The 25697-nt window shown below is 43.8% G+C and overlaps 1 protein-coding gene across 2 annotated transcripts in view; it reads left to right on the forward strand.

The window, feature by feature from the left end:
* LOC121553929 (lysosomal cobalamin transport escort protein LMBD1) overlaps positions 1-25697 on the forward strand; it is a gene marked incomplete at its 5' end in the record, with an annotated part of 73160 nt that overhangs the window by 23892 nt on the left and 23571 nt on the right. For both annotated transcript variants that reach the window (XM_045217611.1, XM_045217612.1), the window contains 1 exon segment: positions 311-377. In XM_045217611.1, coding sequence (XP_045073546.1) covers positions 311-377 — 67 coding nt within the window.

Here is a 25697-nt window from a genome sequence, read left to right on the forward strand (position 1 = left end):
GCTGCATTCACTACATTAGCTACATTAGCTACATTTGATGCATTTGCTGCATTAGCTATATTAGCTGCCTTAGCTACATTAGCTACACACCTTGGTGGAACACACATACCAGTATGATTACCATACATACATGTTTTATTTCCTGGATTGCTTTTGAGTTTAATGGAAAACTGTGTACGCTCAGTTAGTTTAAGTGCACATCCTTCATATTATAGCAAACAAACAGTACTGGATACTTTGTTTGCTATGGAGAAGAGAAACATGCCTCTTTTTGTGTGTGTGTTTTGTTTGTTTGTTTGTTTTTGATCAGAGCCCGATGCCACTAGGGAGTAATACCACTGGGACTACCAAGAACTGCGATGCCAATGCACCTCAAGGTAAGACTGCCATCTACACACACGCATACATACACACACCACGTACACTGACACACACACACACACACACACACACACGAAGACTGCCATCTCTAGCAGTACAGCAAGATGCTATATTTTTTTCCATACATAGAGACCTACCAGTCCACCAGAGGAAAGGAGACCCAGAATTAAGAAGGAAGAATGTAATATATAATAAACATATTACATAATATGATCAATGTTTAATCTCTCACAAAAGGCATACGTCCCAAATGGCACACTATTCCCTATTTAGTTCACTACTTTTGACCATGGGCCTTGGTCAAAACTATTGCACTAAATAGGGACTCGGCTGCCATTTTGGACACAGACAAGGAGTTTCCAGCGGGGGAAAAGAGATGGCGGTGTAGAGGAGAGTTATCCTCATGCCCAACAGTGGTACACAAGACCTTCTTCGGTAATCTGTATCATTCATTATTCAACCAGGATGGATTCATATCAAGGACAAGCATTTACTGATGGATTACATGGCCTCCTAGCCTCCTCAGCACTCACTACAGTAAAGCCATGCAGACACAAACGTGAATATTCCTATTCCAGTGAGCAGGATCGCAATCATTTATTCATCCTACCTAATGCTCGAGGCAGAGCGGAGCCTGTCTTAGATAGGGTATGTGTCCCAAATGTTTAACAGAGAGCCCTATAAGCCATGGCCAAAGGTAGTGCACTATATACTATAGGGCAGTGGGATTCAACTCTGAGGTCCGGAGCCTGCTGGTTTTCTGTTCTACCTGATAATTAATTGCACCCACCTGGTGTCCCAGGTCTAAACCAGTCCCTGATTAGAGGGGAACAAGTGAAAAAACTCAGTGGAACTGGCTTGGAGGTCGTTGAGTTTGTTGAGTTTGAGGGATATAGGGGAAATGCTGCCATTTGGGAGGCAGCCTCTGAGAGGGAGAGGTTGAGAGGGCAAGAGGAGTATATAGACATTCACCAAGAACATTGTCAGGCAGGGTTACCATGGAGAGGAAGGTGTTGAAATCTAATGAGGAAAGGAGTGGACTGAAATGTGAGTGTGTTGCTGGGTGGGGGGGGGTGCGTTGCACTTTGACTGGAAGAGGGAAATATGTTTTCCATGTTTGAAAGGAAGTGCTCAGGGGCGAAGGTGGCTCAGAGGGAGAGATATGGGGATACAGTTCTTTAGAGAGGTTGGAGTTCTAATGTCTATCGCTGTCAGACGCCTCTTCACTCAAAATCTAAAATGCATGTGTAGACCATATCACTGTATTAGTGTATCATCAATACAAAATCAACCCCCAACAGAGAGGCTGAAAGGCAAGAAGAAGCTCTGGGCTGGTGCAGGTGGCTCACAGGGTGAGGGCTGGGATACAGTGGTCTAGTGGAGTTGAAGTCATGGCTATCATTGACCCACACTGGGTGGGTTGGATCAAATGAAATTACAATGATTGTAGATTAGAGCTAATCTAGATGTTGTAAATGTTGCCCATCTAATACAGGCCCATCTAATACAGGCCCATCTAATACAGGCCCATCTAATACAGGCCCATCTAATACAGGCCCATCTAATACAGGCCTATCTAATACAGGCCTATCTAATACAGGCCTATCTAATACATGTTGGTGCAACCCACCCTCTGCATTTTTCAACTCCTAGTGTGTATAGACCATATCACTGTATTAGTTTACCAGCAGTTTGGAAGAGATACATTTACTGTGTCTAGTCAATGTAAAACCAACCACCAACAAACATACCGGTCGGCTGTTGTTGTTATTTTTGCGACCACTGATATATTAGCTTGTGCATAATGAAAAAAACAAGTAGTTAGAATGTTAAAAGTCAAAGGCCAAAAGCGGAGTAATTAACTACAAGGTGTGTGTGTGTGTGTGTGTGTGTTTGTGTCATTGAGGTCAATCTAGTTTACATTGAGATGTTGTGTCACTGGCCTACACACAATACTCCATAATGTCAAATTATGTTTTTAGACATTTCTACAAATTAATTACAAATGAAAAGCTGAAATGTCTTGAGTCAATAGGTATTCAACCCCTTTGTTATGGCAAGCCTAAATATGTTCAAGAGTCAAAAGTCAAATAATAAATCCAGTCACTACAAAGACACAGGCGTCCTTCCTAACCCAGTTGCCTGAGAGGAAGGAAACGGCTCAGGGATTTCACCATGAGGCCAATGGTGACTTTAAAACAGTTACAGAGTTCAATGGAGAAAACTGAGGGTGGATCAACAACATTGTAGTTACTCCACAATACTAACCTAAATGACAGAGTGAAAAGAAGGAAGCCTTTACAGAATCATGCATCTTGTTTGCAATAAGGGACTAAAGTAAAACTGCAAAAAATGTGGCAAAGAAATCAACTTTATGTCCTGAATATAAAGCGTTATGTTTGGGGCAAATCCAACACAACACTGAGTACCACTCTTCATATTTTCAAGCATGGTGGTGGCTGCATCAGGTTATGGGTATGCTTGTCATCGGCAAGGACTAGGGAGTTTTTTTAGGATAAAAATAAACGGAATAGAGCTAAGCACAGGCAAAATCCTAGAGGAAACTAGTGCCACAGACACGGAGACAATATTGCAGGACAATACCCTGAAACACAAGGCCCAATATACATTGGGTTGACCAAGACAACATTGAATGTTCCTGAGTGGCCTAGTTACAGTTTTGACTTAAATCAGCTTGAAAATCTATAGCAAGACTTGAAAATGGCTGTTTAGTTATGATCAACAACCAATTTGACAGAGCTTGAAGAATTTTAAAAAGTAAAATTCTTCAAGTGTGCAAATATTGTACAATCCAGGTGTTCAAAGCTCTTAGAGACTTACCCAGAAAGACTCACAGTTGTAATCGCTGCCAAAGGTGATTCTAACATGTATTGACTCAGGGCTGTGAATACTTATGTAGCTCAGTTGGTAGAGCATGGCGCTTGCAACGCCAGGGTTGTGGGTTCGATTCCCACGTGGGGCCAGTATGAAAAATGTATACACTCACTAACTGTAAGTCACTCTGGATAAGAGTGTCTGCTAATTGACTGAAATGTAAATGAGATATTTCTGTATTTCATTTTCAATAAATTTGCAAACATTTCTAAAAACATGTTTTCACCTGTCATTATGGGGTATTGTGTGTAGATGTTTATATTTAATCCATTTTAAATTCCGGCTGTAACACAACAAAATGTTTAATAAGTCAAGGGGTGTGAATACTTTCTGAGAGCTCTGTGTTACATAACAGATAAGTATTGTATTCTGAGCACTTATTCATATCACTACATTACGGATTAGTCTACGATTTCTCAAACAACAGACGTTTTACATTTATTTTTATTTTACCTTTATTTAACTAGGCAAGTCAGTTAAGAACAAATTCTTATTTACAATGACGGCCTACACAGGCCAAACCCGGACGACGCTGGGCCAATTGTGCGCCGCCCTATGGGACTCCCAATCACGGCCGGTTGTGATACAGCCTGGAATCGAACCAGGGGGTCTGTAGTGACGCCTCAAGCACTGAGATGCAGTGCCTTAGATCGCTGCGCCACTCGGGAGCCCATCATGTAGTTACGTAATTTGACAGAAGGTTTGCAGTTTGGGAATTTCACAGAGTCACAGAAGGCCTATAGTAAGGCTTTATAGGGAGCGAGGAATGTAATGCTTGGGTGACTTGGGTTGTACTTTTGGCCCAACACATCCAGAGGAGGGCACTCATATGTAGCTCTGGAATTATAATTAAACTGAGCTGGGAATATGTAGTTACTGTCTTTATGTCAGTGAACCAAAGAGAGAGGCAGCCAAGCTTTCATGATGTATCGAAGACAGTTCTTCTCTCAGCACAAGAAACAGTTGTGTCATGATTTAAGTAAAGGCTACATAAAGGAGTTGATCAGTTTAATTGGTTGAAGTTTCCTGTTTATCAACCACTTCAGCACCGTTGAATCATTACCAACGAATGAAAAGCATTTTCAACTGTACCATTCTCTTTATTGAGAGAGAGAGAGAGAGAGAGAGAGAGAGAGAGAGAGAGAGAGAGAGAGAGAGAGAGAGAGAGAGAGAGAGAGAGAGAGAGAGAGAGAGAGAGAGAGAGAGAGAGAGAGAGAGAGAGAGAGAGAGAGAGAGAGAGAGAGAGAGAGAGAGAGAGAGAGAGAGAGAGAGAGAGAGAGAGAGAGAGAGAGATTAAGTGATTAAGTATTGGCCACGGAGGCAGCACAGAACATGTATCTCCCTTGTTAGTGAGGAAAACAGTATTTGAATCTTGGACCCAGTTTGACTTGTTAGTGAATACAGTATCATGTGAATTTTGGATCCAGTTTGGGCTTCCTGTCTCTCACAATGAAGCATCAATCTGCTGCACAGAAGTTGCTCTGCGGGGTTACCACAAATCAATCCATCTCCAGTTGACTTCACGGTTTAAACCGACGCTATTTTTCACCCTCCGCTTGCCAGATATCACAGCCTCCCAATCTGTTTGTGTGGGTTTGGCCTTTTCCCATCTGTGGTCACTCTCTGTAACCCTCCCTCCCTCGCCACCCACCAGCAGTATCTGGATAAAGCTACACACACACACACAAAATATGGAGACAAAAAGAGACCATAGCAACACAATGCAATCTATTAGTGTTGTATAGCACTCCTCAGCAGCAGCTGGATGGCTCCACATCAGTTTATGTACTGTAGTGCTCCTAAAACTATGGGATATTTTAGTGCGTCACTATGAAGCTATAGACATTGCCACTACTGAAAGCTAGCAAACTGTTCCGTAACCAATGTCAAACTCATGTTTATGTATTCAATGCTAATTTGACGCTCTGTGGGTGAGAGGACAGTGAAAGCTTGTGGCTGAGGGGATAGTGAAAGCCAGTGGTTGAGGGAATAGTGAAAGACAGTGGTTGAGGGGATAGTGAAAGCCAGTGGTTGAGAGGATAGTGAAAGCCAGTGGTTGAGGGGACAGTGAAAGCCAGTGGTTGAGGGGACAGTGAAAGCCAGTGGTTGAGGGGATAGTGAAAGCCAGTGGTTGAGGGGACAGTGAAAGCCAGTGGTTGAGGGGATAGTGAAAGCCAGTGGTTGAGGGGACAGTGAAAGCCAGTGGTTGAGAGGATAGTGAAAGACAGTGGTTGAGGGGACAGTGAAAGACAGTGGTTGAGGGGACAGTGAAAGCCAGTGGTTGAGGGGATAGTGAAAGCCAGTGGTTGAGGGGACAGTGAAAGCCAGTGGTTGAGGGGATAGTGAAAGCCAGTGGTTGAGGGGAAAGTGAAAGCCAGTGGTTGAGGGGACAGTGAAAGCCAGTGGTTGAGGGGATAGTGAAAGCCAGTGGTTGAGGGGACAGTGAAAGCCAGTGGTTGAGGGGATAGTGAAAGCCAGTGGTTGAGAGGACAATGAAAGCCAGTGGCTGAGGGGATAGTGAAAGCCAGTGGTTGAGAGGATAGTGAAAGACAGTGGTTGAGGGGACAGTGAAAGACAGTGGTTGAGGGGACAGTGAAAGCCAGTGGTTGAGGGGATAGTGAAAGCCAGTGGTTGAGGGGACAGTGAAAGCCAGTGGTTGAGGGGATAGTGAAAGCCAGTGGTTGAGGGGACAGTGAAAGCCAGTGGTTGAGGGGATAGTGAAAGCCAGTGGTTGAGGGGACAGTGAAAGCCAGTGGTTGAGGGGATAGTGAAAGCCAGTGGTTGAGGGGACAGTGAAAGCCAGTGGTTGAGGGGATAGTGAAAGCCAGTGGTTGAGAGGACAATGAAAGCCAGTGGCTGAGGGGATAGTGAAAGCCAGTGGTTGAGAGGATAGTGAAAGACAGTGGTTGAGGGGACAGTGAAAGACAGTGGTTGAGGGGACAGTGAAAGCCAGTGGTTGAGGGGATAGTGAAAGCCAGTGGTTGAGGGGACAGTGAAAGCCAGTGGTTGAGGGGATAGTGAAAGCCAGTGGTTGAGGGGACAGTGAAAGCCAGTGGTTGAGGGGATAGTGAAAGCCAGTGGTTGAGAGGACAATGAAAGCCAGTGGCTGAGGGGATAGTGAAAGCCAGTGGCTGAGGGGATAGTTTGCCTGTAGTTGTTGAGAGGATAGTGAAAACCAGTGGTTGAGGGGATAGTAAAAGCCAGTGGCTGAGGGGATATTGAAAGCCAGTGGCTGAGGGGATATTGAAAGCCAGTGGTTGAGAGGATAGTGAAAGCCAGTGGTTGAGAGGATAGTGAAAGCCAGTGGTTGAGGGGATAGTGAAAGCCAGTGGTTGAGGGGATAGTGAAAGCCAGTGGTTGAGGGGACAGTGAAAGCCAGTGGTTGAGGGGATAGTGAAAGCCAGTGGTTGAGGGGATAGTGAAAGCCAGTGGTTGAGAGGACAATGAAAGCCAGTGGTTGAGGGGATATTGAAAGCCAGTGGTTGAGAGGATAGTGAAAGCCAGTGGTTGAGAGGATAGTGAAAGCCAGTGGTTGAGGGGATAGTGAAAGCCAGTGGTTGAAAGGACAGTGAAAGCCAGTGGCTGAGGGGATAGTTAAAGCCAGTGGTTGAGAGGATAGTGAAAGCCAGTAGCTGAGGGGATAGTTTGCCTGTAGTTGTTGACAGGATAGTGAAAGCCAGTGGTTGAGCGGATAGTGAAAGCCAGTGGTTGAGGGGACAGTGAAAGCCAGTGGTTGAGGGGACAGTAAAAGCCAGTGGTTGAGGGGACAGTGAAAGCCAGTGGTTGAAGGGACAGTGAAAGACAGTGGTTGAGAGGATAGTGAAAGCCAGTGGTTGAGGGGACAGTGAAAGCCAGTGGTTGAGAGGATAGTGAAAGACAGTGGTTGATGGGATAGTGAAAGCCAGTGGTTGAGGGGATAGTGAAAGCCAGTGGTTGAGAGGATAGTGAAAGCCAGTGGTTGAGAGGACAGTGAAAGCCAGTGACTGAGGGGATAGTGAAAGCCAGTGGCTGAGGGGATAGTGAAAGCCAGTGGCTGAGGGGGTTGTGAAAGCCAGTGGCTGAGGGGATAGTTTGCCTGTAGTTGTTGAGAGGATAGCGAAAGCCAGTGGCTGAGGGGATAGCCAGGTCTTTGAGGTATATTGATCTCAATAGAACAACCGGGTAAAATAAATGTTTGGCTAAATAAAAGTTTAGTAGTTTTTTTAAAGCTAACTTGCGGTGATTTCTGATCCAGAGTCTTCATGAGGTACTGAGGCCCCTCACTGTGTCCCTGCATGATGGTCCCACAGTGAGTTAGCAGCTCATTGGACTGCACAGCAGGTATAGACCACCCCTACTCCCACCGTTATAGTATGTCTACGGCAGCGCTGCGTTCAGCAGGCCACAGTTCATTAACTGTGTTTTCCCAAGGTCAGCATGCTTAGGGCGGGCAGTGTGTGGGCACTGTATCCTTCCACCACTGTATCCCTCCACCACTGTATCCTTCCACCACTGTATCCTTCCACCACTGTATCCTTCCACCACTGTATCCTTCCACCACTAGACCTAGGCAGCTCAGGGACATCCTCATGGTAGAGCAGAACAGTATGTTGATGTACTCTGTATGAACACACCAATGATGCACCATAAAGATACAGCCCATATTACTGTATCATCAGAATGTGAGGGCTCATGACCTGTAGATGTTCAGAATACCATTACACACATGTTTGGAAAGTGAATCGAAAGGCATGCCCAAAAAAAGAGGATATGGAGCTCCTAATTGTATTTCTCCTGTTATCCTCAGAGCCATATAATTATGTCTATGGAAGCAGTATATATGCATGTATATTTATGGATCTGGTTATCCCTTGGCTGACTTCCCTGTATGCCCACATCCATTGCCCACTAGCTGTTCACCAGGGAACATCTCCAATGTCAAGTTATTGAGACACTGCCAGGCTTTTATCCAACAGAACTTGTGCCGGCTCCTCCGACCAGCCTATATGCTTTTAACACTACCGAGCCAAGTGCAGCTGTACTGTGCTGCCCTGATTATTCATCCACCATAGTGGTTTGAACCGTGATGGAAAGGACAATGTGAAAAGATACACTCCGAGCCAGCACAGTACGGTTTGGGTTGGCGCTGTAGTGTGAAAAAGGTATTACAGTACCAGCCTGGGCCTCTTTTGGCCGTCTCGCATAACAGCCGTTAGCACAACGGACTAGGAAGTATCCAGCTGAGACAACACATGGGACTGGGAGGGACCGCCCACCAGAAACTGACATGGTGTTGCCACACTTCAAAGAGTAGGCCAGAGTTGTCATTGGGATGGGGAGAGATTTGAACACACACCCCCTCTCCCTGTCAGTACCAGCCCTTTGCTCTGTAGAGTGTAGTGTAGTGTGGGGGGCACAGATCAATCCAAGCCTTGAAGAGCCTCAATGTGTCTTTAGGGTGAGGAAGAGAGGATTTAAATCACAGCTTAATGTTGTCTCTTCCGTGAACATGTGTTTCCTTTGTGAGACCAATAGGTCTCCTTGACAAAGTGATGCAGAGGCAAGATGTCAACTAGAATTCAGCTTCCACATCCAGTATTATGTCTCAGATGTGTCCATGTCAATTTGCTTTCATTATCAATTCATTACGTTCCACTCATTAGTTTTGAAAACCTTGATCAAACAACAATGAATTTATTATTAACCTTTATTGAACTAGGCAAGTCAGTTAAGAACAAATTATTTTTTACAATGACGGCCTACACCGGCCAAACCCGGACGACGCTGGGCCAATTGTGCGTTGCCCTATGGTACTCCCAATCACGGCCGGTTGTGATACAGCCTGGAATCTAACCAGGGGGTCTGTAGTGACGCCTCAAGCACTGAGATGCAGTGCCTTAGACCGCTGCGCCACTCGGGAATGTTTGATACTTCTCTCTCTTGAAAGTAGTTCCTCAGGACTGGAGAATAGCCACACTCCTAGTATTACGTGTTACTTGCATTCTGAACTGAGAGAGAAGTGGAACTTCTTTGAGAAGTTAATTAATAGCCTGAATTACTTTGTGACAGTATCTTCACTTGTCTTTCCACTCATGTAAAAATGTGTGGTGTTTTTTATTTTAGTATTACGTGTTACTTGCCCTTCTGAACAGAGAGAGAAGTGGGACTTCATCACACTTTGAGAAGTTAATTTAAATAAGTTTTAGCTACAGAGGACCCCCCTCAGCGAAGAATAATGCTTCTCTCTCTCTCTCTCTCTCTCTCTCTCTCTCTCTCTCTCTCTCTCTATGTTTCTCCAGTTTTACAGTAGTGGATAATATTATCATATATCTCGCTCACTGCAGCGAGACACGAGGCCTACTGCCTATGCGTTCTGCAAGATCAAGTGGGTTACCATGGCTACCACCCAGCAAGTATCCCATGGTGGAACAGTGGGTGTTTCAATGCATTCAGCTGCAAATCAAAAATGAAAAGGCTTTCTGCTCTCTTCTCCCTTAGTGAGATTGGGGTCGACTGACTGTTGTACCTGAATTTCCTATGTGGTTCTGATGGCTCAGTGTGCTAGTTAGAGCATGGTGCTTAGATAGCAACACCAGGGTTAGAGCATGGTGCTTAGATAGCAACACCAGGGTTAGAGCATGGTGCTTAGATAGCAACACCAGGGTTAGAGCATGGTGCTTAGATAGCAACACCAGGGTTAGAGCATGGTGCTTAGATAGCAACACCAGGGTTAGAGCATGGTGCTTGGATAGCAACACCAGGGTTAGAGCATGGTGCTTAGATAGCAACACCAGGGTTAGAGCATGGTGCTTAGATAGCAACACCAGGGTTAGAGCATGGTGCTTAGATAGCAACACCAGGGTTAGAGCCTGGTGCTTAGATAGCAACACCAGGGTTAGAGCATGGAGCTTAGATAGCAACACCAGGGTTAGAGCATGGGGCTTAGATAGCAACACCAGGGTTAGAGCATGGTGCTTAGATAGCAACACCAGGGTTAGAGCATGGTGCTTAGATAGCAACACCAGGGTTAGAGCATGGAGCTTATATAGCAACACCAGGGTTCGAACATGGTGCTTAGATAGCAACACCAGGGTTAGAGCATGGTGCTTAGATAGCAACACCAGGGTTAGAGCATGGTGCTTAGATAGCTCAGCTGGTAGAGTACGGCACTTGTAACGCCAGGGTAGTGGGTTCGATCCCGGGACCACCCATACACAAAAAATGTATGCACGCATCACTGTAAGTCGCTTTGGATAAAAGCGTCTGCTAAATGGCATATTATTTTTTATTTTATAGCAACACCAGGGTTAGAGCATGGGGCTTAGATAGCAACACCAGGGTTAGAGCATGGGGCTTAGCTAGCAACACCAGGCTTAGAACATGGGGCTTAGCTAGCAACACCAGGGTTAGAGCATGGGGCTTATATAGCAACACCAGGGTTAGAGCATGGTGCTTAGATACAGTGAGGGAAAAAAGTATTTGATCCCCTTCTGATTTTGTACGTTTGCCCACTGACAAAGAAATTATCAGTCTATAATTTTAATGGTAGGTTTATTTGAAAAGTGAGAGACAGAATAACAACATAAAAATCCAGAAAAACGCATGTCAAAAATGTTATAAATTGATTTGCATTTTAATGAGGGAAATAAGTATTTGATCCCCTCTCAATCAGAAAGATTTCTGGCTCCCAGGTGTCTTTTATACAGGTAACAAACTGAGATTAGGAGCACACTCTTAAAGGGAGTACTCCTAATCTCAGTTTGTTACCTGTATAAAAGACACCTGTCCACAGAAGCAATCAATCAATCAGATTCCAAACTCTCCACCATGGCCAAGACCAAAGAGCTCTCCAAGGATGTCAGCGACAAGATTGTAGACCTACACAAGGCTGGAATGGGCTACAAGACCATCGCCAAGCAGCTTGGTGAGAAGGTGACAACAGTTGGTGCAATTATTCGCAAATGGAAGAAACACAAAATAACTGTCAATCTCCCTCGGCCTGGGGCTCCATGCATGATCTCACCTCGTGGAGTTGCAATGATCATGAGAATGGTGAGGAATCAGTCCAGAACTACACGGGAGGATCTTGTCAATGATCTCAAGGTAGCTGGGTCCATAGTCACCAAGAAAACAATTGGTAACACACTACGCCGTGAAGGACTGAAATCCTGCTGCACCCGCAAGGTCACCCTGCTCAAGAAAGCACATATACAGGCCCGTCTGAAGTTTGCCAATGAACATCTGAATGATTCAGAGGAGAACTGGGTGAAAGTGTTGTGGTCAGATGAGACCAAAATCGAGCTCTTCGGCATCAACTCAACTCGCCGTGTTTGGAGGAGGAGGAATGCTGCCTATGACCCCAAGAACACCATCCCCACCGTCAAACATGGAGGTGGAAACATTATGCTTTGGGGGTGTTTTTCTGCTAAGGGGACAGGACAACTTCACCGCATCAAAGGGCGGCAGGTAGCTTAGTGGTTAAGAGCGTTGTACCAGTAACCGAAAGGTCGCTGGTTCTAATCCCCAAGCCGACTAGGTGAAAAATCTGTCGATGTGCCCTTGAGCAAGGCACTTAACCCTAATTGCTCCTGTAAGTCGCTCTGGATAAGAGCGTCTGCTAAATGACCAATTTATTTTATTTTTATTTATTTACGATGGACGGCGCCATGTACCAGCAAATCTTGGGTGAGAACCTCCTTACCTCAGCCAGGGCATTGAAAATGGGTCGTGGATGGGTATTCCAGCATGACAATGACCCAAAACACACGGCCAAAGCAACAAAGGAGTGGCTCAAGAAGAAGCACATTAAGGTCCTGGAGTGGCCTAGCCAGTCTCCAGACCTTAATCCCATAGAAAATCTGTGGAGGGAGCTGAAGGTTCGAGTTGCCAAATGTCAGGCTCGAAACCTTAATGACTTGGAGAAGATCTGCAAAGAGGAGTGGGACAAAATCCCTCTTGAGATGTGTGCAAACCTGGTGGCCAACTACAAGAAACGTCTGACCTCTGTGATTGCCAACAAGGGTTTTGCCACCAAGTACTAAGTCATGTTTTGCAGAGGGGTCAAATACTTATTTCCCTCATTAAAATGCAAATCAATTTATAACATTTTTGACATGCGTTTTTCTGGATTATTTTGTTGTTATTCTGTCTCTTACTGTTCAAATAAACCTACCATTAAAAGTATAGACTGATCATGTCTTTGTCAGTGGGCAAACGTACAAAATCAGCAGGGGATCAAATACTTTTTTTCCTCACTGTAGCAACACCAGGGTTAGAGCATGGTGCTAAGATAGCAACACCAGGATTAGAGCATGGGGCTTAGCTAGCAACACCAGGCTTAGAGCATGGGGCTTAGATAGCAACACCAGGGTTAGAGCATGGGGCTTAGATAGCAACACCAGGGTTAGAGCACAGTGCTTAGATAGCAACACCAGGGTTAGAGCATGGTGCTTAGATAGCAACACCAGGGTTAGAGCATGGTGCTTAGATAGCATCACCAGGGTTAGAGCATGGTGCTTAGCTAGCAACACCAGGGTTAGAGCATGGTGCTTAGCTAGCAACACCAGGGTTAGAGCATGGTGCTTAACTAGCAACACCAATGTTAGAGCATGGTGCTTAATTAGCAACACCAGGGTTAGAGCATGGTGCTTAACTAGCAACACCAGGGTTAGAGCATGAGGTCTAGCTAGCAACACCAGGGTTGTGGGTAGAGCATGGTGCTTAACTAGCAACACCAGGGTTGTGGGTTAGAGCATGGGGCTTAACTAGTAACACCAGGGTTGTGGGTTAGAGCATGGGGCTTAACTAGCAACACCAGTGTTGTGGGTTAGAGCATGGGGCTTAACTAGCAACACCAGGGTTGTGGGTTAGAGCATGGTGCTTAACTAGCAACACCAGGGTTGTGGGTTAGAGCATGGTGCTTAGCTAGCAACACCAGGGTTGTGGGTTAGAGCATGGGGCTTAACTAGCAACATCAGGGTTGTGGGTTAGAGCATGGGGCTTAACTAGCAACACCAGGGTTGTGGGTTAGAGCATGGTGCTTAACTAGCAACACCAGGGTTGTGGGTTAGAGCATGGTGCTTAGCTAGCAACACCAGGGTTGTGGGTTAGAGCATGGGGCTTAACTAGCAACATCAGGGTTGTGGGTTAGAGCATGGTGCTTAGCTAGCAACACCAGGGTTGTGGGTTCGCTTCCTGCATGGGCCACATATACTCAATATGTGTCACTATCCTTATTTGACAGTTCTGTAGGTCACTGAAGAAAAGTGTCTTCTAAGTGAACATATTTCCTTGTGCCATACAGAAAATACTAATCTCTGTTAGAGCAGGGACAGGAGAGAAGGTAGCATGTGTTTTATACAAGCCATAACCCAGAGAAGAGAAGTGACTCAGGGCCCTAGGGGGCCATGTTAACATAAGAGGTTGATCCTGGACTGAGATGGCATGCTTTAAAACAGAATGTACTGTCATAATTTACCTTATGTTCATGTCATCAATTTATGATTTGTGACATATGGACAACTCTAAATATGATTTGTGACATATGGGCGACTGTAAATATGATTTGTGACATATGGATGACTGTAAATATGATTTTTGACATATGGACGACTGTAAATATGATTTGTGACATATGGACGACTGTAAATATGATTTTGTCATGTACAATTAATTTTATTTAATCACCCTGTTGCAGGAAATGTTAAACTTGTAGCGTATTTGAGGTTTAAATGTAATTTCCATTTTTTATTTGACTTGATCCCTTACGAAAAATGTATCAACCCCTCAAAATGTCCATTAATTATAATCCACATAACAATTCACATTTCCTGCAAACTGGCTCAAATTAAGATCCTACATCTGTAATGGCCTTTGAACTTGTGATCCTTTTGTAACAATACAGTGTATTCGGAAGGTATTCAGAACCCTTGACACTTTTTTCACATTTTGTTACGTTACACCCTTATACTAAAATTGATGAAATTGTATTTTTCCTTGTCAATATACACACAATACCCCATAATGACAAAGTAAAAACTGGTTTTTAGACATTTTTGCAAATGTATTAAAAATAAAGAACTGAATGCCATGCCTGGAGGAAACCTGGCACCATCCCTACGGTGAAGCATGGTGGTGGCAGCATCATGCTGTGGAAATGTTTTTGAGCTGCATTATAGTATTCAGACCCTTTACTCAGTACTTTGTTGAAGCACCTTTGGCAGCGATTACAGCCTCGAGTCTTCTTGGGTATGACGCTACAGGCTTGGTACACCTGTATTTGGGGAGTTTCTCCCATTCTTCTCTGCAGATCCTCTCAAGCTCTGTCAGGTTGGATGGGGAGCGTCGCTGCACAGCTATTTTGAGGTCTCGCCAGAGATGTTTGATCGGTTTCAAGTCCAGGCTCTGGCTGGGCCACTCAAGGACATTCAGAGACTTATCCCGAAGCCACGTTGCCTTGGCTGTGTGCTTAGGGTCGTTGTCCTGTTGGAAGGTGAACCTTCGCCCCAGTCTGAGGTCCTGAGCGCTCTGGAGCAGATTTTCATCAAAGTTCTCTCTGTACTTTGCTCCGTTCATCTTTCCCTCGATCCTGACTAGTCTCCCAGTCCCTGCCACTCAAACACATTCCCACAGCATGATGCTGCCACCACCATGCTTCACCGTAGGGATGGTGCCAGATTTCCTCCAGATGTGATGCTTGGCATTCAGGCCAAACAGATCAATCTTGGTTTCATCAGACCAGAGAATCTTGTTTCTCATGGTCTGAGAGTCCCTTTAGGTGCCCTTTGGCAAACTCCAAGCGGGCTGTCATGTGCCTTTTACTGAGGAGTGGCTTCCGTCTGGCCACTCTACCATAAAGGCCTGATTGGTGGAGTGCTGCAGAGATGGTTGTCCTTCTGGAAAGTTCTCCCATCTCCACAGAGGAATTTTGGAGCTCTGTCAGAGTGACCATCGGGTTCTTGGTCACCTCCCCTGACCAAGGCCCTTCTCCCCGATTGCTCAGTTTGGCCAGGCGGCCAGCTCTAGGAAGAGTCTTGGTGGTTCCAAACTTCTCCCATTTAAGAATGATGGAGGCCACTGTGTTCTTGGGGACCTTCAATGCTGCAGAAATGTTTTGGCACCCTTCCCCAGATCTGTGCCTCGACATAATCCTCTCTTGGAGCTCTACGGACAATTATTTCGACCTCATGGCTTGTTTTTGCTGACATTCACTGTCAACTGTGGGACCTTATATAGACAGGTGTGTGCCTTTACACATTTTACATTTTAGTCATTTAGCAGACGCTCTTATCCATAGCGACTTATAGTTAGTGAGTGCATACAAATCATGTCCAATCAATTTTATTTACCACAGGTGGACTCCAATCAAGTTGTAGAAACATCTCAAGGATGATCAATGGAAACATGATGCACCTGAGCTCAATTTCTATTCGCATAGCAAAGGGTCTGAATACTTATGTAAATATGATTTTTCCGTTTTTTTATTTTTAATAAATGCGCAAACATTTCTAAAAACCTGTTGTTGCTTTGTCATTATGGGTTATTGTGTGTAGGTTGAGTAGTAAAAAAAAAGTAATTTAATCAATTTTATAATAAGTCTAACGTAACAAAAGGGAAGGGGTCTGAATACTTTCCGAATGCACTGTAACTCAATATTACTTCGTCATTTATCTCTGATACAAGAAACCAGATTAACTATTTAATTTTCCAACTGGAAATTCTGCCAGCATATACAGTCGAAGCGTACTTTAACATAAAAACCTGCTACAGTGGCTTGCGAAAGTATTCACCCCCCTTGGCATTTTTCGTATTTTCTTGCCTTACAACCTGGGATTAAAATGGTTTTTTTGGGGGTTTATATCATTTGATTTACACAACATGCCTACCACTTTGAAGATGCAAAATATTTTTATTGTGAAACAAACAAGAAATAAGACAAAAAAACAGAAAACTTGAGCTTGCATAACTACAGTCGTGGTCTTCACAAACTTTGCTGCTTCAGTGTTTTTAGATATTTTTGTCAGATGTTACTATGGTATACTGAAGTATAATTACGAGCATTCCATAAGGGTCAAAGGCTTTTCTTGACAATTACATTAAGTTTATGCAAAGGGTCAATATTTTCAGTGTTGACCCTTCTTTTTCAAGACCTCTGCAATCCGCCCTGGCATGCTGTCAATTAACTTCTGGGCCACATCCTGACTGATGGCAGCCCATTCTTGCATAATCAATGCTTGGAGTTTGTCAGAATTTGTGGGTTTTTGTTTGTCCACCCGCCTCTTGAGGATTGATCACAAGTTCGCAATGGGATAAAGGTCTGGGGAGTTTCCTGGCCGTGGACCCAAAATGTTGATGTTTTGTTCCCCGAGCCACTTAGTTATCACTTTTGCCTTATAGAAGGTGCTCCATCATGCTGGAAAAGGCATTGTTCGTCACCAAACTGTTCTTGGATGGTTGGGAGAAGTTGCTCTCGGAGGATGTGTTGGTACCATTCTTTATTCATGGCTGTGTTCTTAGGCAAAATTGTGAGTGAGCCCACTCCCTTGGCTGAGAAGCAACCCCACACATGAATGGTCTCAGGATGCTTTACTGTTGGCATGACACAGGACTGATGGTAGCGCTCACCTTGTCTTCTCCGGACAAGGTGTTTTCCGGATGCCCCAAACAATCGGAAAGGGGATTCATCAGAGAAAATGACTTTACCCCAGTCCTCAGCAGTCCATTCCCTGTATTTAGTGCCATCCATCAATTCTGACCAGTTTCCCAGTCCTTGCCGAAGAAAAACACCCCCACGGCATGATGCTGCCACCACCATGCTTCACTGTGGGGATGGTGTTCTCGGGGTGATGAGAGGTGTTGGGTTTGCGCCAGACATAGCGTTTTCCTTGATGGCCAAATAGCTCATTTCTAGTCTCATCTGACCAGAGTACCTTCTTCCCTATGTTTGGGGAGTCTCCCACATGCCTTTTGGCGAACACCAAAAGTGTTTGCTTATTTTTTTCTTTAAGCATTGGCTTTTTTCTGGCCACTCTTCCGTAAAGCCCAGCTCTGTGGAGTGTACGGCTTAAAGTGGTCCTATGGACAGATACTCCAATCTCCGCTGTGGAGCTTTGCAGCTCCTTCAGAGTTATCTTTGGTCTCTTTGTTGCCTCTCTGATTAATACACTCCTTGCCTGGTCCGTGAGTTTTGGTGGGCGGCCCTCTCTTGGCAGGTTTGTTGTGGTGCCATATTCGTTCCATTTTTTAATAATTGATTTAATGGTGCTCCGTGGGATGTTCAAAGTTTCTGATATTTTTTTGAACCCAACCCTGATCTGTACTTTTCCACAACTTTGTCCCTGACCTGTTTGGAGAGCTCCTTGGTCTTCATGGTGCCATTTGCTTGGTGGTGCCGTTTGCATAGTGGTGTTGCAGACTCTGGGGCCTTTCAGAACAGGTGTAAATATACTGAGATCATGTGACAGATCATGTGACACTTAGCTTGCACACAGGTGGACTTTATTTAACTAATTATGTGACTTCTGAAGGTAATTGGTTGCACCAGATCTTATTTAGGGGCTTCATAGCAAAGGGGGTGAATACATTTGCACACAACACTTTTCCATTCTTTATTTTTTAGAATTTTTGGAAACAACGTATTTTTTTCATTTCACTTCACCAATTTGGTGTGTATGTCCATTACATTAATCCAAATAGAAATCCATTTAAATTACAGGTTGTAATGCAACAAAATAGGAAAAACGCCAAGGGGGATGAATACTTTTGCAAGGCACTGTATAACATAAAAACGAACATTCTACTTAACTGTTATGTTATGCCTGCTGCTGCCATGGCAATGTCAGATTGACAGACAGGCAGTAGGTGCAGGTGGGGGCAGGGTTAGAGGTCAAACTTGTGACTGATTGGCCAGTGGTCCTCAGTGGTGTAATGGTTTCTAACATGTTGGTGAGCAGGTGCTGAGTGCCAAGCTTCTCCATTATCTCCTCTAAGGTCATTACCAGGGCTATTACTCACTCACTCAGCATATAATAGAGACTAACGTTTCTTAGGCTGGTCTGAAATTGCACTAATGGTCTAATGCCACTGAGGATTTCACAAAAAGACATTAAGCTATTTTGAAAAGTGTGTCTCTCTCCGGTCTCTCTCTGTCTGTCTCTGTCTGCCTGTCTGTCTGCCTGTCTGTCTGCCTGTCTGTCTGTATGTCTATCTGTCTGTCTGTCTGTCTGTCTGTCTGTCTGTCTGTCTGTCTGTGTCTCCTTACCTCCTCACCATCTCCCCCCCACCTCTTCTGCTTTTTAATCTTTGTTAGGAATCGGATTAGGTGCTATTTGGAATAGTGCAATCAGACTTCTGAGTGGCACCAGGTTTAGATGAAAAGCCTCGGGCGGTGGGGAGAGATGGTAGTGCTGGGGCTGGGGAGGAGGAGGGAGAGGCCAGTTAACTGATATTATTAGGGATGGAGAATTTGGCCCTGCTGCTATTGGGTTGAGACCATTTATTTTGGATTGAGAAAGTCCCTTAACACTTTTTGGATTTAAACATGTCAGACGGGGCAGGCGAGGGCTAAGTTGTCATTCAGGTTGTTTGTCCAAAATGGATTTACTCTGGTTAGACCTTAGAAATGGCTAAACTTGTGGAAATTGTTAGGCATTGAGGTACATTGATTATTTACTGAATTTAGGACCATGCTGATGTCAATCAAAGACGTATCCTAGGGTTGCAAAGGGAGGGTATATTACTGGAAACTTTCAAAGTTTACCAGTAAACTACCAGAATTTTGGTAATTTATATAAAATATATGACATAATGAAATAAGATGATTTTAAAATAAACATTATCCTTAATAAAACCATCAACAAGGTTGTAGTGAAAACCTACAGGAGGTTAGTTCTGCAGGAATGGGGTTGGAGTTAAAACCTACAGGAGGGTAGCTCTCCAGGAACAGGGTTGGAGTTAAAACCTACAGGACGGTAGCTGTCCAGGAACAGGGTTGGAGTTAAAACCTACAGGACGGTAGCTGTCCAGGAACAGGGTTGGAGTTAAAACCTACAGGACGGTAGCTGTCCAGGAACAGGGTTGGAGTTAAAACCTACAGGACGGTAGCTGTCCAGGAACAGGGTTGGAGTTAAAACCTTCAGGAGGGTAGCTCGCCAGGAACAGGGTTGGAGAGCCGGCTTGATTGTAACGGCAGAATAAACAATAAAAAAGACCTAAAGGAGGTTGACAGTATTCAGACCCCTTGACTTTTTCGGAAAGTATTCAGACCCCTTGACTTTTTCCACATTTTGTTCCGTTACAGCCTTATTCTAAAATTGATTGAATTTTCCTCATCAATCTACACACAATACCCCATAATGACAAAGCAAAAATACGTTTTTAGAAAGTTTTGCTAATGTATAAAAAAAAACGGAAATATCACATTTACATAAGTATTCAGACTCAGTATTTTGTTGAAGCACCTTTGGCAGCGATTATAGCCTCGAGTCTTCTTGGGTATGACGCTACAAGCTTGGCACACCTGTATTTGGGGAGTTTCTCCCATTCTTCTTTGCAGATCCTCTCAAGCTCTGTCAGGTTGGATGGGGAGCAGCGCTGCACAGCTATTTTCAGGTCTCTCCAGAGATGTTAGATCGGGTTCAAGTCCTGGTGAACCGTCGCTCCAGTCTGAGGTCCTGAGCGCTCTGGAGCAGGTTTTCATCAAGGATCTCTCTGTACTTTGCTCCGTTCATCTTCCCTCGATCCTGACTAGTCTCCCAGTCCCTGCCGCTCAAAAACCTTCCCACAGCATGATGCTGCCACCACCATGCTTCACCGTAGGGATGGTGCCAGGTTTCCTCCAGACGTGACGCATGGCATTCAGGCCAAACAGTTCAATCTTGGTTTCATCAGGCCAGAGAATCTCGTTTCTCATGGTCTGAGAGTCCTTTAGGTGCCTGGCTTTTGGCAAACTCCAAGCAGGCTGTCATATGCCTTTTACTGAGAAGTGGCTTCCGTCTGGCCACTCTACCATAAAGGCCTAAATGGAGGATTGCTGCAGAGATGGTTATCTTTCTGGAAGGTTCTCCCATCTCCACAGAGGAACTCTGGAGCTCTGTCAGAGTGACCATCAGGTTCTTCGTCACCTCCCTGACCAAGGCCCTTCTCCCCCGATTGCTCAGTTTGGCCGGGCGGCCAGCTCTAGGAAGAGTCTTGGTGGTTCCAAACTTCTTCCATTTAAGAATGATGGAGGCCACTGTGTTCTTGGGGATCTTCAATGCTGCAGACATTTTTTGGTACTCTTCCCCAGATCTGGGCCTCGACACAATCCTGTCTCAGAGCTCTACGGACAATTCCTTTGACCTCATGGCTTGGTTTTTGCTCTGACATGCACTGTCAAAAGTGGGACCTTATGTAGACTGGTATGTGCCTTTCCAAATCATGTCCAATCAATTGAATTTACCACAGGTGGACTCCAATCAAGTTGTAGAAACATCAAGGATGATCAATGGAAACAGGATGCACCTGAGCTCAATTTCGAGTCGCATTGCAAAGGGTTGGAATACTTTATTTTTAATAAATTTGCAAAAGAAATCTAAAAACCTGTTTTCGCTTTGTCATTATGGGGTATTGTGTGTAGATTGAGGGAAACATTTTTTAAAATCAATTTTAGAATAAGGCTGTAACGTAACAAAATGTGGAAAAAGGGAAGGGGTCTGAATATTTTCCGAATGCACTGTATATGACAGACAGTAAATATATAAAGTTCACATCTATTATAACTATCATGAAACAGTTTGACTTGTTCTATAGGCAAGAGGTACCAAGAAAAAGATAACTTGTTGTTATGTTATCTATCTGTTGCTGCCTCAGATAAGATAGACAACATAACAACAAGCTATCTGTTGCTGCCTCAGATAAGATAGACAGCATAACAACAAGCTATCTGTTGCTGCCTCAGATAAGATAGACAGCATAACAACAAGCTATCTGTTGCTGCCTCAGATAAGATAGACAACATAACAACAAGCTATCTGTTGCTGCCTCAGAGAAGATAGACAACATAACAACAAGCTATCTTCTCTGAGGCAGCAACAGATAGACAACATAACAACAAGCTATCTTCTCTGAGGCAGCAACCGATAGACAGCATAACAACAAGCTATCTTCTCTGAGGCAGCAACAGATAGACAACATAACAACAAGCTATCTTCTCTGAGGCAGCAACCGATAGACAGCATAACAACAAGCTATCTGTTGCTGCCTCAGATAAGATAGACAGCATAACAACAAGCTATCTGTTGCTGCCTCAGATAAGATAGACAGCATAACAACAAGCTATCTGTTGCTGCCTCAGATAAGATAGACAGCATAACAACAAGCTATCTGTTGCTGCCTCAGATAAGATAGCTTGTTATGTTATCTACAGGTAACTGCCAAAATAAAGGAAACACTTGAGTAAATGAGGGATACAAAGTGTATTGAAAGCAGGTGCTTCCACACAGGTGCGGTTCCTGAGTTAATTAAGCAATTATGCAATTAACATCCCATCATGCTTAGGGTCATGTGTAAAAATGCTGGGCAGGCTGTTATTTTGGCCAATATTGTAGCTATCATGGCTATGCCCCCATAGGATGACAATGCCCCCGTCACTGAATGGTTTGATGAGCATGACAATGATGTAAACCATATGCCATGGCCGTCTCAGTCAACGCATCTCAACACTTATGGGTGATTCTGGAGTGGCGCCTGAGACAGCAATTTCCACCACTATCAACAAAACACCAAATGATAGAAGTTCTCGTTTAATAATGGTGTCACATCCCTCCAATAGAGTTCCAGACACTTCTACAATCTATGCCAAGGTGCATTGAAGCTATTCTGGCTCATGGTGAGCCAACGCCCTATTAAGACACTTATTGTTGGTGTTTCCTTTATTTTGGCAGTTACCGGTATATCATAACTTTGTAAGAAAAGTGCTCTTTCAGAAGAGCAAGCAGCATGAGAAAACAAGGAGGAAAAGACAACAGGAGAAAACAAGGAGGAAAAGAACACAGGAGAAAACAAGGAGGAAAAGAAAACAGGAGAAAACAATGAGGAAAAGACAACAGGAGAAAACAAGGAGTCAAAGAAAACAGGAGAAAACAAGGAGTCAAAGAAAACAGGAGAAAACAAGAAAAAGGACGAAAAGAAAACAGGAGAAAACAAGGAGCCAAAGAAAACAGGAGAAAACAAGGAGGAAAAGACAACAGGAGAAAACAAGGAGGAAAAGACAACAGGAGAAAACAAGGAGGAAAAGACAACAGGAGAAAACAAGGAGGAAAAGACAACAGGAGAAAACAAGGAGGAAAAGACAACAGGAGAAAACAATGAGAAAAAGAACACAGGAGAATACAAGGAGTCAAAGAAAACAAGGAGGAAAAGAAAACAGGAGAAAGCAAGGAGGAAAAGAAAACAGGAGAAAACAAGGAGACAAAGAAAACAGGAGAATACAAGGAGACAAAGAAAACAGGTGAAAACAAGGAGGAAAAGAACACAGGAGAAAACAAGGAGGAAAAGAACACAGGAGAAAACAAGGAGACAAAGAAAACAGGAGAAAACAAGGAGACAAAGAAAACAGGAGAAAACAAGGAGGAAAAGAAAACAGGAGAAAACAAGGAGATACAGAAAACAGGAGAAAACAAGGAGATACAGAAAACAGGAGAAAACAAGGAGTCAAAGAAAACAAGGAAGAAAAGAAAACAGGAGAAAGCAAGGAGGAAAAGAAAACAGGAGAAAACAAGGAAAAGAAAACAGGAGAAAACAAGGAGGAAAAGACAACAGGAGAAAACAAGGAGGAAAAGAACACAGGAGAAAACAAGGAGTCACAGAAAACAGGAGAAAACAAGGAGAAAAGAAAACAGGAGAATACAAGGAGACAAAGAAAACAGGAGAATACAAGGAGACAAAGAAAACAGGTGAAAACAAGGAGGAAAAGAAAACAGGAGAAAACAAGGAGGAAAAGAAAACAGGAGAAAACAAGGAGGAAAAGAAAACAGGAGAAAACAAGGAGACACAGAAAACAGGAGAAAACAAGGAGACACAGAAAACAAGGAGAAAAGAAAACAGGAGAAAATAAGGAGACAAAGAAAACAGGAGAAAACAATGAGACAAAGAAAACAGGAGTAACAAGGAGACAAATAAAACAGGGAGAAAACAAGGAGGAAAAGAAAACAGGAGAAAACAAGGAGACAAGGAAAACAGGAGAAAACAAGGAGGAAAAGAAAACAGGATAAAACAATGCTGCATTGACTGTGCTTTGCTTGAGGAGCCTGATGCCTGTTGTTTTTGCAGTAACATGTTTTTTTATATATATATCTGTTGCTGCCTCAAAGAAGTCGGGTGGGCCTGGCCAATCTACAGCGCGTTATGAGCATCCCTCCTTCCCTGCATCACTCTTCCCAACAAATCAATTATAATTGTGTCAGTATCAAGAGGATTGTCTTTTGAATTGTATGACAATAGAATGTGTCAGTCAAGACTCCCTTCTCTTTGTTCTTAGAGAAAGGAGGCCATCGTGTCATCTTGCCTATATGCCTCTATCCTGTCAAAACAGAGTACTGTTATTCCCAGGCTTGTCTGTTTGCTTATGAATACAGATTGATACATCCGGAGACCTTAACAATGGAGTAATTAAATGATGATTAGGAGGAGTCATGTGTTTTGCTTGACGTCTACATTGCTACAGGAATTTAAAAATGCATTTTAAAGATTAACTTTGAGCTTTTGACTGTTGGCTCTTGCAAACAATGACAACCCACTCCCTACTAATTAAGTCACTTACATAACTGTTGATAATGACAGTTACTCATATATTCAGTGGCCCATGTGGGAATCAAACCTATAACCCTGATATTTCCAGCACCATGCTCTTAAGATACTAAGGGCCAGAATATAATGTTTTTCTTTCAAGTTCAAGTTTTTATTACACTCATATAGCGGTCAATACAAACTGAAATCCATGAGCGTACAACATATCAGAAAAAACTATTTTAAAAGAGTTCAGTCAGGATGGGAGCTGAAGGATGGATTGTTTCTCTGGAAGTTGAAGCAGTTCAGATGGTATCAAGAGCAGAGGAAGCGTTGATGGTCTCGGAGGAAGCCAGTCAGTCGGCGTCAGAGAGACGGTGAGGTCCGCAGCCTTAGCAACCGACCTCGCACGTTCTCCGTCCTCCGGCTTTGCAGAAGATTAGCTAGAAAGCCACTCCTCTCCACTAACACCGTGTAGCACCCACTTGGGTGATGCTACTCAAAAGCAGCCACTAAGGCGCTGGAAGCGCAGCACACAATGTTCAAGGTCAGAATAGCTTATCACACTTCAGTTGCCGCTTCTATGAGCCATTGCAGTCCTCTCTCTTCGCTCCCCCTCAAGCCGTTGTCATGGAAATCCAAACAAACAGTCCTGTAGAAAGCCTGCTCGCTAGCTAGTTTAACTAGCTAACTGATGTCGATAGCCTGCTCGCTAGCTAGTTTAACTAGCTAACTGATGTAGATAGCCTGCTCGCTAGCTAGTTTAACCAGCTAACTGATTTGGATCATCAAAATGACCGGATTATCGTCAAAATGTAAATTCATTAAAAAAACAATGTCAATGGAAACAATTCCATTAAAAAACAACAACACTTAAAACACCTAATGATTACAAATATTTATAAAATTAACAGGAGTGATCAGGCTCTGGCTGCCATTACAAAATGTTTTATTTAAAAAACTCTACACTGACCCATGCCATTGGTTCCTTCATAGACATAGAATTACTAGAACAGGAAAAAACCCTCAGACGATAGCAATTAGACAATACACTCATGGGTGCACTCAATATGGTCGCCGGTCCACCCATCACAGATATTGACTTGACTGGGAATGTCCGTTCTAGTAATTCTATTTCTTTGGTGTCATTGTCTAGAGATCACTAGGAGAGGTCATCCAGAGAGCATAGTCAATTCTCAGAGCCTCCATAAGAGAAGAACACTAATCTGGACAATACAGTGGACACACTGGCAGCATCCCAAATGGAACCCTATTGCCTATTTAATGCATTACTTTTGACCAGAGTCCATAGGGCCCTGGTCAAAAGTAGTGCATTAAATAGGGAATAGGGTGCCATTTGGGACTCAGAAAACTGTTCACACATCAACAGGATTTAGCTAGACTTATCAATGGCCGACATGAAAACATCAGATCTGCCTTTATAAAGATGCTTCTCTGTTAGATCTACTCATGTGTCTTTGTGAGCCTGTAGACTACAGCAGTGTGAATCCCTCAGACCACAGCTAGGCTTCTATCTGTCTGTGGTCTTCATCCTGCTAAGCTTTCCTTTCTCCCATCAGAGCCCAGAGCTTTATCCCCAAATGGCAGTTGGACAAGCAACAATCTCCATTTATTAAGTCAAGTGGTCTTTCCTGCTCAGTTCCCTGAACAGAATGTCA

Source organism: Coregonus clupeaformis, unplaced genomic scaffold (genome assembly GCF_020615455.1).
Source record: "Coregonus clupeaformis isolate EN_2021a unplaced genomic scaffold, ASM2061545v1 scaf1145, whole genome shotgun sequence".
In the NCBI taxonomy this organism is placed as follows: domain Eukaryota; kingdom Metazoa; phylum Chordata; class Actinopteri; order Salmoniformes; family Salmonidae; genus Coregonus; species Coregonus clupeaformis.